Raw genomic sequence first — 17,294 nt, 5'->3', positions numbered from 1 at the left:
TGGTCTCTCTTTGCCCTTTGTAAAATCTCGCACAAAATAGGACCTAAGTAACTCTCTCTTGAAAGAATGATTATATGATTGCTGGATGACGCTTTAGAGTCCTTGTGATGATGTCTTTTTCCCAGACTTTCCCCTCTTCTTAAATATGCCCTTTCTCTTCCTTTCCTCCAGCCTGGGTTTCAGCCTGCCTGTGGCATTGATTTTCCTTGTCTGTGGACTCTTCTTTTCACTAGTTCATGATAATGTTACATGTCGGCTGTGGAAACTTGCTAGATGTCAAGAAAGAGCAAATCCATTGCATGCTAGTATTTTTAGAGTGTGTTATTGAATTATCAATTGAAATTAAATCAGGCTGACCCATTGAGCCATCCCCTGAGCTCTTTTTGCCTTCCTACAGGTGATACTGCTCTCGTTGCTGCATGTGCCCTTCCCCCAGACTTAGTTTTGGAGTTGAGTAAATCACCATCACTGGAGCCCTCTCTTTAAAAGATGAAGAGAACATTTGCTCCTTCTCCCTGCTTGGGGACTTGGATGAGATGAGGTAACAGATAAAGAATGAAGCCCCACCTCATTCTGACCACTGCTCTTTCCGTTCATTTCTCCAGGGGAAGAGTACAATTCAAAAATATAAAGATTGTGAGCTAATGAAGTATACAAGACAACCGATCATTTATTAAATACACTTTCATGCCAGAAACAAATGTATTATACACACAAAAAGCACATAAATTACGGTAGTACTGTGGTTACAAACGTGGGCCGAGTTCGAGTCCTGCTCTGGAGTGACAAGTCCTGTGAAATGGAGAACTTATAGGTCGGCTTAGCCTCTCCCGGACTTTTTTCTTTCCTGCAGAGACAGGGCTCACTAGTCATCCCTCCCCCGTAGAGGTGCTGTGGGTTGTAAACGACGCGCGTGGGCAGGCCAAGCACAGCTGCTCATTCCTCGTAAGTGCAGGATAGCACAGCTTTTGCGGTTACGGCTTTATGATCCCACCGTGTAGACCCTCAGTGCTCCGAAGGGATGTCTTGCGGATTGGAGATGGGATTCTCACTTCTGTAAATACCCAAAGATTGTGTTATTGAGCCTTGCTGATATAAATCTATTCTTTAGAAAGTACATAATATGGATATATTTTTCAAACATGCATGCTTTTTTTCTTTTATTATTTATACTTCTACCCTCTCATCACGTGGTGTGACTTTTGATGGAATCCAGGAAACAGTCCTAAGCCACCTGCCTCTTCACACTTCTTCGTGATGGTTTTCTTCCTTCACTAGAAGAGGGTTTTGCATAGGAAATTTTGTTTGCTCCCCTTCTCTTGGAGTCTCCCTTTTTGTCTGCCCATCTCTCACCTGTCCATCTGTCCATTTCTCTACCCACTCATTCTTCTGACTTGTTCCAAGAAGCACTTCAGGCAGCTTACAGAAGAACAGATACCAAATAAACAGGTGAGAAAATGGGGCCAAGTTCACAAATTGAGGCTCGGAGTTGAGCCTGTGTGAGAGTTGCAGGCGTGAGACACACACCTCTGCCTTTTGACTTATAAGATAGACAGCATCAATGTGCCTGAGGCTCCCAGCACACACAGGGAAGCAGGGTTTGTGGGAGATGCTCACTGGCTGTGAAATAAATAAGTGGCTTAGGAGAAGCCCAGCCTTTCCAAATACTAAGACTTAGGAGAATATATTGAGTGTCTTCCAAAATCTGAGTATTGCATCTTTTCTTTTTCAGAGTTTTATGTATAGTTGGTTAACATTCTATAACTGGAAATTTCTCCAAAACTGCTGCCCACGTGAGTCCCATGACTCGGGAATGGGGTGGTTCTGCTCATTGACGGGTGTTGGCCAGAAACGGAAAATGACAGCCTCAAAGGAGCCTGGGATTAAGCAGTTATGTTTTGTCAGTGCTGTAGATTTCAGAAAATGCTTTTACCGTTTCTCTCCATCTGAGGAAGCAGCGTGCTCTCTTCCCAGCATCAGGAGTTCAGCGTCTCGGGATGGTGGGGGCTGACTGCACTGCCGTAAAGACAGCTGAGCTAGTCACTGCATGTGTGGTGCTTTCACGTAGTGCATTTCATGTTTTTTAAAAGGTTTCAACATGTAGTTAATTAACTGAGTTAATTAACATTTAATAAATATGAGGCTTTTTTGAAAAGACAGTTATAGGCAGAATATAAGTTGTGAACACTTTAAAAATGGCTTCATTACTGAAATTTCAGTAAGGAAGATTCAGTTTATCTTATTTACGACTCTCTTTAAAAGTAACAAAGAAACAAGACAGAAAAAGCAGAGGATTACTTCTGTTCTTCCTCTCGGCTTGCAGGTGCCCTCACCTCCAGTGGCATCCATCCAGACACCAGCACTGACACTGGCCGTGCTCAGAAATGCCTCAGCCCTGAAGACACAACTGACAAATGGAAGGGAGCCACGTCCTGTTACAGCGGGTGCTCTCACTTTGTGGGTCCTTATGTAACTGCGTGGTGTTATTCAGGATCGCCCTTTCTACACTGTGTGACGGTGCTGCGGTGTCTCCTAGTTATTTGTTTCTGTAACTACTCATGTATTTTTTCCAATGTGTGGTACTAGACATCTAAAAATGCATTTTTCAGATGAAAAATAATGTGTATTTAATATAAAAGTCTGAAAAAAGAGTCAAAAGGGTCTATCCTGGTCCCAGTACTCAAAGATAATAATTAACACTTTAACATCTATTTTCTGTTCTTTTCATCAGTGTGTATCAGCTCTGTCATAAAAACCAGCGAGCACTGTGTGCCTGTTTACTGTGTGGAGACCTCCATTTTCCATTCGGCTTATTACACATTTTTCTACAATATTCTATCTCCCCTGACATGATTTTTAATGACCAGTATAGCATTCTGTTTTGTGGAGGCATCGTCCATTTTACTTTGTACTTAAGTAAACTTTTAAATTCCAAGTATACTTAATTGAAATTCTGAAAAGAGAACTGTGGTGGTACCGAAAGTCCCCTACTTCCCTTCCCCTTTTTTCCTGAGAGTAAAAGCTGCTGACAATGTGGAGTATATATTTCATGACCTTTATGCCTTTGTCATATATATATACACACATACATACACGTATATGAGAAATCTATGTATATGTGTGTGTATATATGCTTTATTGAAAAATAAGGCCATACTATATGTTTTCTGTAGCTCAGTTTATTCACTAACGTATATATCATAGACCTCCTCCCACTCCAGACTCACCCGGTCCTTTCAGATAGAGTAAAGGGGTCTCCTGATGTGCAGGTTTGGTCTCTTGTGTAACGACACCTTTCGTGGGAGAGTACTGTGGACAAGGCCTTGGACCACGCTGAAACGCTGCAACTTTAGTGCCCACAGCTCTCCGTGATTTACCGCATCATTGTCTTGATGGTGAACACTTAAGTTTTCTCCATTTTCCACTGTCAGAAAGGGTGTTTGACTGGCATCCTTCTTGTACAAACATTCCTGTGATCTTGTATGAGTATTCCTTTAGCTAAGGTTTCTGGAAATTTAGTCCTTGGATGTGACAACTTCATACATCACAGGATGCTTTCAAGTGAATCTTGAAATTCCTTCTCCTGTGGGGAATGAAAAGATGTAGAATAACTTATGTAACCAATTCTCTATCGCTGGATATGATTTCACTTCAGCATTTCTTCCCACCATTGTAAACAGTGCTGTGCAAATGTTCTGATGAGTACATCTTTTTGAACTGATTTTTTCTAAATGTAACGATTCCTAAAAGTGGAGTTCAGCCTGTGTGCACACACGTTTTTCAGAGTTTACATATCCATTGACATGTCATCCTCCAAAAGATCGCTCACAGTTTGTTGTCTCAAAGATGGACACTACCTAGAATATCTTTTAAACATATTTGCCAATATGACGAGCAAAATGATTTTCATTATTTTAGTTTGCACTTGATGACCAGTGAGGTTTTGAGCATTTTTCACTCATTAGCCATCTGACTTTTAAAAAGTGAATGATCCCTTTTGTCCTTTGCAAACATTTAAGTGGGGGAGCTTCTTGCTGCTTTGTGACAGCTCAATGTGTATTATGAACATTAACCCCTTGTCTTCATCAACATGTATCAGAGAGCTTTTACTTGTCATTTCTTGCCTTTCATTTTGTTCAGTAGGTTCATTATTGTTGTGGCCCAAAATAATCTTAAGATAGTAAATGTCTTCTTTTTGGGTTTTATTCTTAGAAATGCTTTCTTATAATGGTATAAATTTCTTCTGTAGGTTTTTTTAATCTCTAAGATGGAGATGATAATGGTACTTGTTACAGTGAGGAGAAGCTGAATTGATATGAGCAAAGAGTTGTATTTGCTCTTATTAGTACTTTCTAATATTTACATCATTTTCTGTAATTTTTCTTGTGGTCATTTTGACGGGAATAGAATTTGTTTTTTCCAGGTATTCTCTGATTGTAACAAGACAATTATTAAATTCATACTTTGCTTTTTAATTTGAAATCCCACCTGTAAAAAATACTTATGTATACTAGAGTCTATTTTTGAGCTCATGATTTATTTCTGTCAATCTTACTTTCTTACTCTAGCACTATATCTTACATATTGTAAAAATTTATTTAATATATTACAGTGCGAATTTTTTGATTCTTTTTTCGATCCCTAAATTTCTTGGCTTGTATTATGACTTTATTATTCCTGAAGAATTCTAATATAATTTTTTCAAGTTAAAAAAAACAGATAAGTGTTGTCATGGGATTTTTTAGTAATTTTGAATTATCTTTAGGAGAACGTACATCTTTAAAACTGCTTTCCTCCATACAAAAGGTTGATGTCTCTACTTTCACACTTTTATTTTACCCCTCAGTACAGTCCTGTACTTTCTCCATGTACAACATGGGCATTGTTTTTGAGTTTATTCCAGATTATTGTTGATGTTTTTGTTAATTTTTTAAGTGAGAAATTTTTGCTATTATATTTTTTAACTGTTAAAACTGACACCTAGGAAGGCAGATTCGGTTTGTAAATACTCACTTTGTAACTTCTCATTTAAAATTGTAAGTATTAAGTACTTGTTACAGAATCCTTTCTTTTCTGTTTTTAAAAATTTGTTTCCAAGATTCTCAAAATGGTCATAGCTAAGTAGTATAGGTGGGGAGACAGATGGAGAGAGGTAGTGTGGCTCATGTACAAACTGTGAGCACTTTCATGGCTGCCTTTATGCTGGAAAAGCTGATAAACAGTCCAGCTTAAACCAGGGTGGCTTTGTATGCACTTGAAATCCAGCTTTCCTGCCTGTATGGTGAAGCCTGGTAGGCGTGGCAGGTAGATGATCAAGGTCGAATGGAGGTTATTGGCTGCACAGAGCACTGTGTCTGAGAATTGGAGACCATCGCCATGGGAAATGCTTGGTGCCAGGAACAATGCAGAGGAGCTGGGGAACCTTGTGTTAAGGATTTTCCAGCCCTGGGAGTGGGAATATCAGTCTCTGCATTCAGATCTGAGTTTGAATTCATCCTCTTTAGTTTACTTGTCCTCTGACTTTTGTCAAGCTATATACCGTCTTTCACTTCCTGTTTTCTTGTCTCTCAAATTAGGAGAATTACATCCTGCTGCTAGAGTGTTTGATCAGGTTAAATAATTTGTGTCTATAAGATGTCACATACAGTCACAAGCTCAGTGAGAAATGGGCTGTCGCCTGTTCTTCTGCAGCTCAGTGCTTGACAAGGCATGGGGGAAAGCCAGTCCCTAATTTGTGTGTGATGCAAGTAGGTACAAAATTAATGTCTTGCCTTTCCCTAGCAGTATTCTTACAGCTTTGCTTCATTTACTTCTTTCCTCCTTTCCTTTCCCCTTTCCCATCCTCCACCAAAAGAGCCTCTCAGAAAAATAGATTCAAATTACTTTAAAGGTTGGCTCATCCTCATGAAATGATAGTATCATAAAAAAAAACTCTGCAAATCCCAGAATATATTTTATATGATTTACACACACACATGTGCGTGCAAACACACACACACACAAAATCAGTCTACCTCCCACTTACAGAGGGAGAAGGTCCACTTTTTCTGAGTTTTCATTCACAGAGAGTGAGAACAATGTCTCTTACACAGACTTTCACCAGGCTTCGTGCATGGTGTTTTTAATTGAATTTCTGTTTGTGGCCATAGATATAGTCTCCTAATAGAAGAGAGAAAGTGGAGACATAGACATTCCGCTGAGATATTGGTGTCATCATATTTTAGTTGTAAAGGACTTAAGACAGCATAGAGTCGCAACATTTTATGGGTGAGAATCCATGATGTTGTAACTTAGACAAGAACCTGGGTCTTCTGCCATCTTGTCCACGCGGGTGAAGAGGCAACTGGGCAGGGGATAGTAGGGATCCTTCCTGCTTCACTTCCATGTTCTTGCTAGTTTTCATTTCAGCTGCCTTTAGTTTATGTTCATGAGGCCACTCATGGGAAGGTCACTCTGTCCTGATAGATTGAGTTTCTTATCAGCGAAAAGCTCTGGACCCACTCATATTTCCCAGAGTTTTCTGCTGACCTGCTGACACTTTATATAATTGAGACCTAAGAAACTACTGAATATAAAATCCTTATTGTTATCATTTCCCCTCGAGTTCCATAGGAATGGGGTGCTGTCTCAGGCTGTCTAAAGCCAGATCTGAACAAAGATAGGGTGATGGGCTGTGCTGCTGGACCTACACAGTCGAAGGGGATTTCCACCTTAGCTTTATAATCAGGCAGATTAGTTCAAATCTTGCCTTTACCAATTATTATCTTTGTGTCTTGGGGGAGAAACTGTACTTTTTTGTGTCCAAATTTGTTTATCTGTAAATAAGTTCAGTATTTATTTTAAGGTTTCTGTTTTAGAATTGAATGAGCTAATTCATTCATTTATACCTAAAATAGCGATCGCATGGTTCTATGCTGGTGCCTTGGTAGTTGATTACTAAGGGAATCGGCAGTGAGAATGGGGGTGGGGGACCCCTGGATAATAGAGCTTATATTCCAGGATATGCTTGTAAAAGACTGGATGTGCAGTAGATTTTTAGTAAATATCTACTCCTTTCCTAATCTGCATTGATTGTTTATATATCTTTATACAAATATATTAACAATTTTTATTGCAATTTAAATATTTTTGTAGTATTTACATTATGTAGCTATATAAATACATGGAATAAAATGATTTGACTTTTATTTTCTTTTCAATAAGCAAAACAAAATAAAATAGAAAAGAAAAAAGTCTTGAGGGAGTAGAAATAATTTTATTTCTGTGGAATCAATTCCGTATAATAGGTCTTTGTCATGTTGTTAAACAGCATATAAAATTGATAGGTTGTGACATACTGGAAATGAGGAAACAGTGGAGACATACTACCTCTAATGCAGTCATTTTGTTACCAAGTCCAAACTCGTTCTGCTTGCTGCATGACAGGCCAATAAATGGGGAGATGAGATGTTGGAGTAAGGAATAGTGACTTCATTTGAAAATCTGGCAGACCCAGAAAATGGCATATTGATATCCAGTAGAACTCTCTTCCCCAAAGCAGAATTCAGTCTCCTTTTATACTAAAAAGCGGCGGGGATGTGGTTGGTTGTTGCAAACTTCTCGCTGTACGAATTCTTTGTCCTTGGAATCCTTTGTTCCTGCAGCTGTCCATGGTGGGTCAAATTAAGGTGCCCCCGTAAAACCTCCAAATAAAAGAAAGGTTATTATCTATTTTGCAACTTGCCATCTGTACATAAGTGTAGAAGAGCTAATATCCTTAAAGATCAGAGCCCGGAGAATAGGCTGTCCTGGATATTTCAGGCTAAAGGCAACTTTTTTTTACAAAAGGTGCAGAGATAGCAAGTCGGAGCCTAGAAAACAAGGTACAGGTTTAAAGCCAAACGAACACATCTAACATGGAGTCAAATTTGTTCTTTTCTTTTACAATTTCTTTTTCTAACTCATAAATAATTTTAGTAAGAAACATGAGAAATTTTTTTTTATTTTTGCTTCTTAATAACGGATTACAACTACACTTTAGTGAGCAGGGATGCTGTGCGTGCCTTGGGGTCACAGCAAACTCTTGTTGGGGGTGGTCGACCCTGTAACATACCTGATGTCCCGTGAGTGTTGGTGAGGGTCCCCCTAACCAGGGGCTCTCTTCAGGAACCACCATATGGGCATTGACCTCTGGAGACCTCTTTTTCAGCTGCAGGAAATTTTTTCAGATTTTGTGATGCAAAAATCTCTCCAGTTGCAGATAATCAGGGAATAAAGGAAGAGGAAAAGGGCTTGAAGTAGAGTAGAAGAGAAGGACAGAATATCAGGGAGCGTGGGGGCTTGGCAGCGGGGCCTCGGGAGAGAGAGGAGCAGAGGTGTGGGGGGTCCCGGCTACGGAACTAGCTCCTGCACCTTTCCCCGCACCCAAGCCACACAGCTTTTAATTGGGCCCAGGACTCCCTCCTGTCTGGATGTCACCCTGGGCAGAACTTTGAGAATCGAAGCTAAGGGGTGGTCAACACTCACCTAGGGGGTCACTGAGGACTTTGCTCAAGTCCACATTGACTTTTCCAGTCATGTGCCTTCACCTGTTCTTTATCTCAGGATCTGAGAAGCAGGAGCAAGGAACTCATGGAGAGATCCAGGAAGATATCTGACTGTGTTAAGAGACGACAGTCACAGTGACACGTGGAGCGAAGACACTTGCAGTAAAGTAAAATAACTTCACAACTATTGCATCAGAGCTGCAAGTGTGAGAGAACCTAAGCCTGTCTCAGAGTGCAGGGGACAAGAGAAAAGGAATGGTAAAATTACCACTGACATTTGAAATTTTGTTAAAAAGAATGCTACTGTTAATTGTATCACTTGAATGTATGCAGGTGTTTTTGTATGAGCATTCATAGGTTCACAAAACCCCACCAGCCACTCTTGCTCCCATCTGGTGTGGGCTTTCTCAAGCACAGTGCCCTTCCTGCTTGGGTGGGCCACGCTGCTGGTCCTCGCCTGGGGCCGGACTGCTACAGGACACTGAGTCCCCGAGGCACGACCTGGGATACATGACAGGAACATCTCTGCTCTTGGCTGAGGGCCTCCGTTTCCCCCTGCAGTGTAAGAATGCCGGTGACTCATTTAGAAGCATGCATCCAAGCCATCCTTCCGTGTCATCACCATCTAGAAGCGGTGCCTGAATATTCTGAATTTCTGCAGAATATTGTTTACAATCACCTTGAACAAGTGAGTGTGTGTCCTCTTTCAAGTGGAGGAATTACTGCCGTTTTCCTGGAACTTACTCACCAGTAGTCCATCTGATTTTTCTGTGCTAGGATTCAGTATAGCCTGCTAATAACTCTGCAGTCAGATCTTGAAACCCTGATGAAGAGGATTATTTATTTTCTTTCCTTATATGATAGTATTTTACTTTCAAAATTCTGAGTTTTCTGTTCTTGGAGGAATTTTTTTGGGGTTTGGAGAAACAACTTTGCTCTTACCATCTTTGTGACCTGTTGCTATATGCATCTCACCTGTCTTCTGTCACTTGTGAGGCGGTTCCATTTGTGACCCTGTCCGGGTTATTCATGTTATAAAACATAAAATCTGTAAAAGTACAGAACCCTTTTACTCCGAAGACATTCCACAAATACTCCTTTAATCTGGGTGTGGTTTTAACAAGACACAAACATTAGAACATATACTTGCAGGTTGCCAGTGCAAAATCCCCTAATGAATAGTCTAGCTCAACATCTAAAATCTTTCTTATCTACCTTGGATATGTATGGATAAGTGAAGCAGTTTGCTAAGAACCCAAGACCAGGTTTAGGATACAGGCTGATGTAGCTCAGCGGGTCCTCCCAAGCTGATGCTCTGCCAGAGAGTGGGGTTGAGGGGAGAGGGCGTGCCCTGCCCTCCATGAGCTGACAGTTTCATGGCAAACACCTTCACAAGGTGAAGAAATTGGAGTTTCTCCTATGAACAGTGGGTCTGAAAAGAGCCCAAAAAGCGTGGGAGTGACACAATCCCATTTGTCTCAAGTAGGGGAGAGTGGCTGTGGGGCCACTTGGGAGACTCGTGAGTCCAGGTGGGCAGTGTTGGTGGCTTCCACTTGAGCGGTAGGATAGTGGGTAAAAGCGAACAGATTGAAGGCATGTTTAGATGGTAAAAAGAAAGATTTAAAGCTGTCTGTGAAGGTAGGATGGAGTAAGGCCCAGGTTTCTGGGTGGATTAATGAGTTAAATGATGGTCCTGCTGTGTTCTGAGGAGGGAAAGCTGCAGAGGGAGTTCTGGGGGAAAACTGATGAGTTCAGCTGTGGGTAAAGTGAAAGGTTGTTAGATGTGTGGTCTGGGATCTCAGGTGAGAGCCAGTAGTGAGTAGGGAGAGGGGAGAGAGACTTTCAAATAATTTTATCTTGTGAACATACATATAAGGATGAGTAATGACACACTTAACCCCTCTATATTCTGTATTTAAAACCCAGTAACATTTTGCTATATTGGTTGCAGGGGTTCTTAATTTTTTAATACAAATAAAATAAATAGAAACAAAATAGTGGAGTTAATGAATATCTTAGAGTTGATGTGTGTCCTTGTATGTATTTTGATTTCTCATCTGTTTATAAACATAATCTACAAAAAGTTAACTTGCTTAGAATAAGAGTTAAACACAGGGACATGACACACTCTGTTGGGGGTTGAAGGTGATATCTTTGGCAAATTATATAGCCTCTCTTTGCCTTTGTTGCATCTTCTGTGAATGCCCCCGTGCCCCTCATCACAGCTGATTTCCTAGACTAGAAGTTGGGAGGGAGGCTGCTGAAGGGAGTAAGAGGTGGCAACTGCTAGGAACAAAGAAGACAAAGACAAAAACAGATTAAAGCCGAGAAACTGAGTCCTAATACCCTCAAAGGAAAAATAATCCCGCAGTGTTTTGAGCCACTTATCGTAAGGGAAACAAAATCACGTGGATCCAAATCTCTTGAGCATATGTATATTGTGGGTGGGAGGGTATCATCAGAAAAGGGTTGAGAAGAGGCTTTTTGGTTTCCCTTAACGTTTTCAGTAAGAATGGGGTGCAGAAGCAAAAACCACCCGCTACACAGTAGAAGGTGTTGTTTTGTGTGAAACTGACCAAAGTTTGGAAACCAGTCATCAGTGGTGCTGGGAAATGAAGAGGCTTCTGGATTGGGTGGGGCACTTGCTGTGACTTCCAGGTGACCTGCTGGCTGGGGTCTGTGAGGCGGGCAGTAGGTTTGCAGTGTGACCTGGGCATAATCCCTGGCTCTGAGGCTGCTGGTCTGACTAGCAGACCTGGGCAGATGCAGTCCTATTGGGGCATCTCGTGATGTGGCCTGGGACACCTGCCATGCTGAGGGCGAGAGGAGGGATCCCCTAAGGGGGTGTCCCTGTGAAGAGTAGAAACGTCCTCCTGCAGGGGAGGAAGAGCCTCTGAGCAGCGGGCCGGATGCACAGGCAAGAGCAGCCTGAGCACGGAGATTTCAGGGACCTGGAAGTCATAAAGTGGCCCGAACAGCCTTGTTCCTGAGAAACTGGAGGGAAAAGATGCTGCAAATGCAGGCTAATTTCAGACCCTGTGGTGGGTCATGAGTGATAGGAAAGAACTGGTCAGGCAGGCACGAAAGAACCCTGTGGTTGTCCCAGTTGGGGCGTCACACCAGAGGGAGGAGCAGAGTTATAGACTTTGTCACTTTTTATCTGTGTGACTTTGAACAATAACACCCCACCTCTCTCTATATATATCTTCATCTGTAAAGTGACAGAGTGACAACTCGTGTCATCAGAAGGCTTAGTTTAGCTCTGATCCTCATTGTCCAGTCCTGTCAGTGCTGCCCTGCAAGGTTCTGCAGTGGGTGCTCTTACCCTGAGATGGGAGGGCGTAGAAGGGCATTGTAGCACCCGAGGGCAGGAAGGGGTTGCTTTAAAAGCAGACATGTAGCCTCCTGCAGCTGCAGACCTACAGGCAGTTTGGTTTATGGTCGTGGAGAGGACTTTGGAGGTCTTAGCATCGTCTTAAGACTTGTTTTCCCTTGGGGACCTGATTTGCCTTTGCAGATTAATGTTGAAGATTTGGGCTTCTGGCAAAGCTGTTTTCAGAGATGGGTATATATGTAACATATAGTATAAAATGAAAGGTTTTATTTAATATTTGGGACTTTGTAGCTGTAGGGAACAGCTCTGTTGGCCTGGTTTCCACGGAGGACACTAGCAGTCGTCAGAGCGTGCGGGAGGGCAGGCAGCCTGCAGTGCTGCTGCGGGGGTTCTCCCCAGCAGGACGCTCTGCTGAGTTGACTCTTCTCTGAGTTTGGTTGCCAGAGGAGCAGACAGCAAAGTAATGAGTTCTGGTGGGATTGTATAATGACAGGAAGAAAGAGGGAGCCGTAGTTCTTAGGGACTACTACACTCTTTTGGTTCCTGATCCAGTGTGTCCCATTACACAATTGATGAGTTGTGTCTATTCTGGGACTTGATTGAAATAAACGTGCAGCCTGAATATTAAGAGTTATGTTTTATTTGTCAGATGGACTCGAGCCAGGATGACCGCCTCTCAGAACACTCTGAGGGACTGCTCGCAAGAGTAGGGGAGAAGCTAGGATTATATAGGAGCTTTACAACAAAGACCAGGTAGTCAGAACAATAAAACATTGCTTGTTATCTAAAGAAAGCCAGGTATCTCAAGTTCATGAATTTAATGCTTTTCAATATATGGGAGGAAGCCAACATTTGGGCTGACTGAATATATACATTAGACAAGCACCTAGCTATCTAGGGCCAGTAATCTGTCCTTTCTTATTCTGAGTCTGCTCAGAGGGCACCATTGTGAATGGCTGCAGGCCTGTCTTCACTGGGGGGTGGCGGCAGCCGCTGATGACTTGTTTTCAGCATTCTTTGTTTAGTGACATGGTTGCAATATTTTCATTCAATTTGTAGTGTTTTCATTCACAGAAAATTATGGTATTACCCTGATTATGGATAATCTGGAAGCTTGGAATGGAACCGAGATGGAATTACTGCAGGTAACTTCTACTTTAATAAGCCATGTGTAAACATGAACACGGAGGAAGCATACAAAAGGATTCGGTGGTGAATGGGAAGGGTGTCTGCACGTTACAGGAGAAGGCAAGGCAGAATTCTTCTTCTTTGTGGGCAGGTATGTGAGTCCAACTTTCCTTTCTGAAGTGCTTTCTGACAACTGTTTATGGTAATGAACCAACATTGACAAACAGTGACACACATTGCATTTAAGAGCTGGCTGGCTTCAACTTGGGTATTGGACAGGTGGAATTCATAGGCAGTGGTCAGGTGGATGGGACAGAGATGGAGCCCAGGCCTGGGCCCATATTCAGGTTGAAATCGCCATTTACTCACCATAGCGCCTTGGACTTGAATGTAACCTCTCTTAAACTGATGGTGAGTCTGTGAAATGGGCATGATAATATTCGTTACTTCCTGGGCTTGTTGTAAGTTCTGAAGATTATTATAGCACACATGAAGCACTTAACACACTGACACTTAGCAGTGTACACTTTGTTCGACCACCACGCTTGGTGTGTGTCAGAGCCTTAAAGGCAGCATGTGTCTGTTTAGGATGCACTGGTAGCCCCTTGGCTACTTTGTGAATTTGGTGATTTCCTTTAATACTTGTAACTCTGTGTGCCATGGGCAGTTATTTTTATGGACAGATGAGGAATCTCAGGGTAAAAAAGACTGTAATTTGCCCAAAGTCAGACCATAATTTTGTGTGCAGGGGACTCGGTTCAGCATGGGCTCCTGGGCCTTCTGCTCTCTCCGTTCAGCACCAGAGCCAGATGTGGGCTCGGCTGTTTCCCAGCCCAGAATATCCGGCAGGCCACAAGACACACCTGGTCCTGTGCTGCTTGAGCAAAATCTCCGGAGGAGAGGCAGTTACAAAAGGGATAAACATAAAAACAGACGACAGCAAATTGTGATCAGCTCTGAGAAGGAAAGGAACATGTCTGGCCGTGCAGAGCTGGGAGCTTTCCCGTCGGGGCTGCTCTGGGGGCGCTCATCTCAGCTAAACAAGCTGTGCTGCTGCACCAAGGCAGGAAGGCAGGGCGCGTGTGGCCAGGTAGACAGGGCCTCGTTGATCGTACTCATTCCCTATTAAGTGGCAGGTGTCACAGGCACTTAACTAATAAACAGATGTTGGCCAGAATCATCACGCATTTTGCTTGGTAGTTTTATTGGCTCCAACTTTGAGAGGAGGTCATTGAAGCTGGGGAGTTTGCTGCATGCCCGTGATTACCATGGAAATACCCCCACTGGTCTTTCAACCTAGACTGGTGTGGCTGTCATGTCCCAGCCCTGTGAATGGCATCGTGCAGCTTCTCCCAAGTGGCCCAAATGACTGACATTGATATGCTTAATTCGTAGGAAATGGTATGTGGCAATAAGAGAAAAAGGTAGTAAGAAATTGGAAAACTAGAAAATAACCAATTCTTCCCCTGCTGGGGGACCGTACCCTGTGTCTCTCACCCCACTCACTGCCTGTCACCTCCTCCCTGCCGACTCCGTGTTCAGAAGCCACTCTGAGCCTTTGAAGAACATTTTGCCTCATGACACTGTTGACTAGGACCTGCGACCTCTCTGTCCCTGGTTAACTCTCTCTTCAAAGCCATTTAAATTTCTTGCAGGCTCCTCCACTCAAATGTAAGAATAGCCCCTTTAAACTTCTTGATGCAGCTCCTTAATGAAGATCTTGGGAAGGAAACCTAGCCAAAACCTGGGAGGTATTCACAGAGTGAATGTAACCTGAGCATTTTTTGACGTTCAGAATCAGAGCGGTGGGAGACACAGGAAGGCCTTTTTAAGTTAGAAAGTGGAAAGAGAAAGGACTCAGGATGTTTGAGACTGAAACATCTCGGTCCCAGCCAGCAAGGCACCTGCGTTCAGGATGGTGTGTGGGGAGTGCAGAGTTCTCAAAAAGAAAGAAGTGGTGGGATGGCAGGGAGGACATTTATGTACTTAACTGGGGAAGGAAAAAGTTGGCTGAACAATTCATGGTTGAACAAGAGGATTGTGACATAATGTGCTTGTATTTTGGAGAGAAGGGTTTTGTGGAGCCAGGCCTAAGGAGAAATCTCTCTGACTGGGGAGTCAGCACAACAAAAAAACACAGAGAACCAGGCAGACCCCATGGCCCCGGATGGGGGAGAGGCTGCCCACCAATTGGAGACCTGGAGGCTGCTTCTGTCCCTTAGCTGGGGTCTCAGACCTCACTTCACATCCCAGTCCTGTTGATACAAGAAAAAATATGTGGGGCATGAGAAGGGCTGTGTCCCAGGCTTCCGTTGAGCCCCTGGGATGTGCCCCACCAGATTTTGTTCCTTGGCTTCATGCAGTAAAGAATTCAAGAACAAGCCAGTGTTGAGTAAAGGTAGATTTATTCAGAGAGATACATTGACAGGCATGAGAAACGTCACGAAGTATGGGGGTTTGATGCTCAGATTAAAAGTAGGCACACACTCCACAGAAATAGTGTGGGCCTTCTCCGAAGAGGTAGAGAGAGGGGTTCCTGGGATGTGGCTCTGTGTTGCTCCTTTTCTTGGGCTTCGTGGTTTCATATACTAATAAGTAGAAGGACCAGCCTTAGGGCAAGGGGCTGGGATTCCAGGGAGTTGGCCATTTTCCACCCTTTGACCTTTTGTGGCTAGCCTTGTGACTGCCATGGTGCCTGGGGCCGTGTTATTCACCATGTTACTATTACAATGGGTGTATAATGAAGCTCAGGATCTACTAGAAGTTAAATCTCTTCATCCTGAGCCTCAAGACCTATTGGGGGTTGAATTCTTCACCATTTTGATGTTAATTGCTGTGGTCTTTCTTGAATGGCTTGCTCTGCCCCCTTCCATCCTGTCTCACTGTGATGACACAGAGAGAGCAAAGGCCGGGCCCTGCCTGTGTTCCTGCATTTAACAGCGGGAGATGTGGGGTGGGCTGAGGATGACTCTGAGTGGTGAGAAATATGTTTCAGATTTTCCCACATGAGACATGGGGACCTGCCAGCAGCCATCGCAGATTTATCTCACGGGCATTATCGCTTGTGTTGTTACGGAAACAACAGGCCAGCCAAGAAATAAGCAGCACTCAGAGGGTGGGAGTACTGAGATTTATTATGCCAGCGGGCTCAGAGGGGCTTCTGTTCCCAAGCCCTGAGCACATCCAAGACGTGCACATGAGGTTTTATAGGGTTAATTACAAGTATGGGGCTTTTAGCCAATAAGGCTCAAACAACAAAAAGCAAGGAATCAGTACACTGAAGCTTATCAATTTGGAACAGATCACGTTACTGACAATTGTTGACCTTGGATTTACGAGTTAGCTTGTTAGCCCAGTAAACTGACACTGAACTTCAGATTTACGAGTTAGCCCAGCAAAACTTAGATCAGGAAACCGACACTTATCACACTTAGATTTGTGACTTAGCTTGTTAGCCCAGCTGGGGTTTTTGTTCACAGTGTCACTCATCTTTTCTATTTTCCTTTTATTTTTAAAGTATTTAATCCAAATTTAATATCAGGATTTTTTTGGAAAGAAATTTCTCTTTTTCTTTTCTTTGGGGCTCTTTTGGGGGGTAGGTAATTAGGTATATTTATCTGTTAGTGGAGGCCCTGGGGCTTGAACCCAGGACCCTGTTCACACTAAGCACACGCTCTACCACCTGCCCCATCATCTTTTTCTTTTTGCTTTAGCTGCCAAGAATCTTACAGCTGAATTTCTAGTCGGCCTTTAACACTTGCCCTGACTTCATGGAATCCATTTTTATGAGTTTACCTCCCCCTGGTTTCATTTAAGTATTGAATCTCCATTTTCTCTTCACTCTCAGTTTTGCCTTTTTGTTGTTATGGTTGTTAAGCTGTGTTTAAAAAATTGTTTAGTTTCTCTTTTAGCAGGAGGCTGAAGTAAATAAATATGTAAACAAACATCACACTTAAATGCTTTTATATATTCTAAGCTGTTTAGTAGTTAATTAAAAACCAAATTGAATATTAAAGGGATAACATTTTTAAATTATTTTTTAATTTTTTATAAAGACATAGCTGATTTAAAATATATGTTTCAGGTGTACAATAGATGCTCCATTTATAGTTACTGTAAAACATTGTCTGTATTCCCTGTGTTGTAAGATACATCCCTCTAGCGTGTTTACATTACATGTTGCAGTTTGTATAAGAAATTTGGGTAACGCAGAGTCTGGGACGTGGCTGTGGCTGACCCAGGTTCACGCAAACCCTGCCTGTCAAAGCTCAGGCCTTCACTCCTGTCTGCAGGGGAGCGAGTGGAGG

General features: G+C 42.7%; 1 protein-coding gene across 10 annotated transcripts in view; it reads left to right on the top strand.

Moving 5' to 3' along the window:
* The window catches only part of LOC140690317 (trafficking protein particle complex subunit 9-like), a 103,785-nt gene that overhangs the window by 77,083 nt on the left and 9,408 nt on the right, over positions 1 to 17,294 (top strand). For 4 of the 10 annotated variants that reach the window (XR_012065550.1, XR_012065553.1, XR_012065547.1 and 1 more), the window contains exons 2-3: positions 398 to 541; positions 2,324 to 2,587. Coding sequence is in view for 1 of the 10 variants with exons in the window: in XM_072952020.1 (XP_072808121.1) it covers positions 2,324 to 2,457 (134 nt within the window). In the remaining 9 variants the exon portion in view is untranslated. Of the gene's footprint in view, positions 1 to 397; positions 542 to 1,732; positions 1,794 to 2,323; positions 2,588 to 8,583; positions 8,815 to 17,294 lie in introns of those variants that run through there. The other 6 variants (XR_012065548.1, XR_012065551.1, XR_012065559.1 and 3 more) reach the window with 5 other exon arrangements.

The sequence above is a fragment of the Vicugna pacos genome, chromosome 30 (genome assembly GCF_048564905.1).
Source record: "Vicugna pacos chromosome 30, VicPac4, whole genome shotgun sequence".
NCBI classification, from domain to species: domain Eukaryota; kingdom Metazoa; phylum Chordata; class Mammalia; order Artiodactyla; family Camelidae; genus Vicugna; species Vicugna pacos.
Note: the sequence above shows the minus strand (reverse complement) of the source record. Positions and strands in the feature narration are given on the sequence as shown.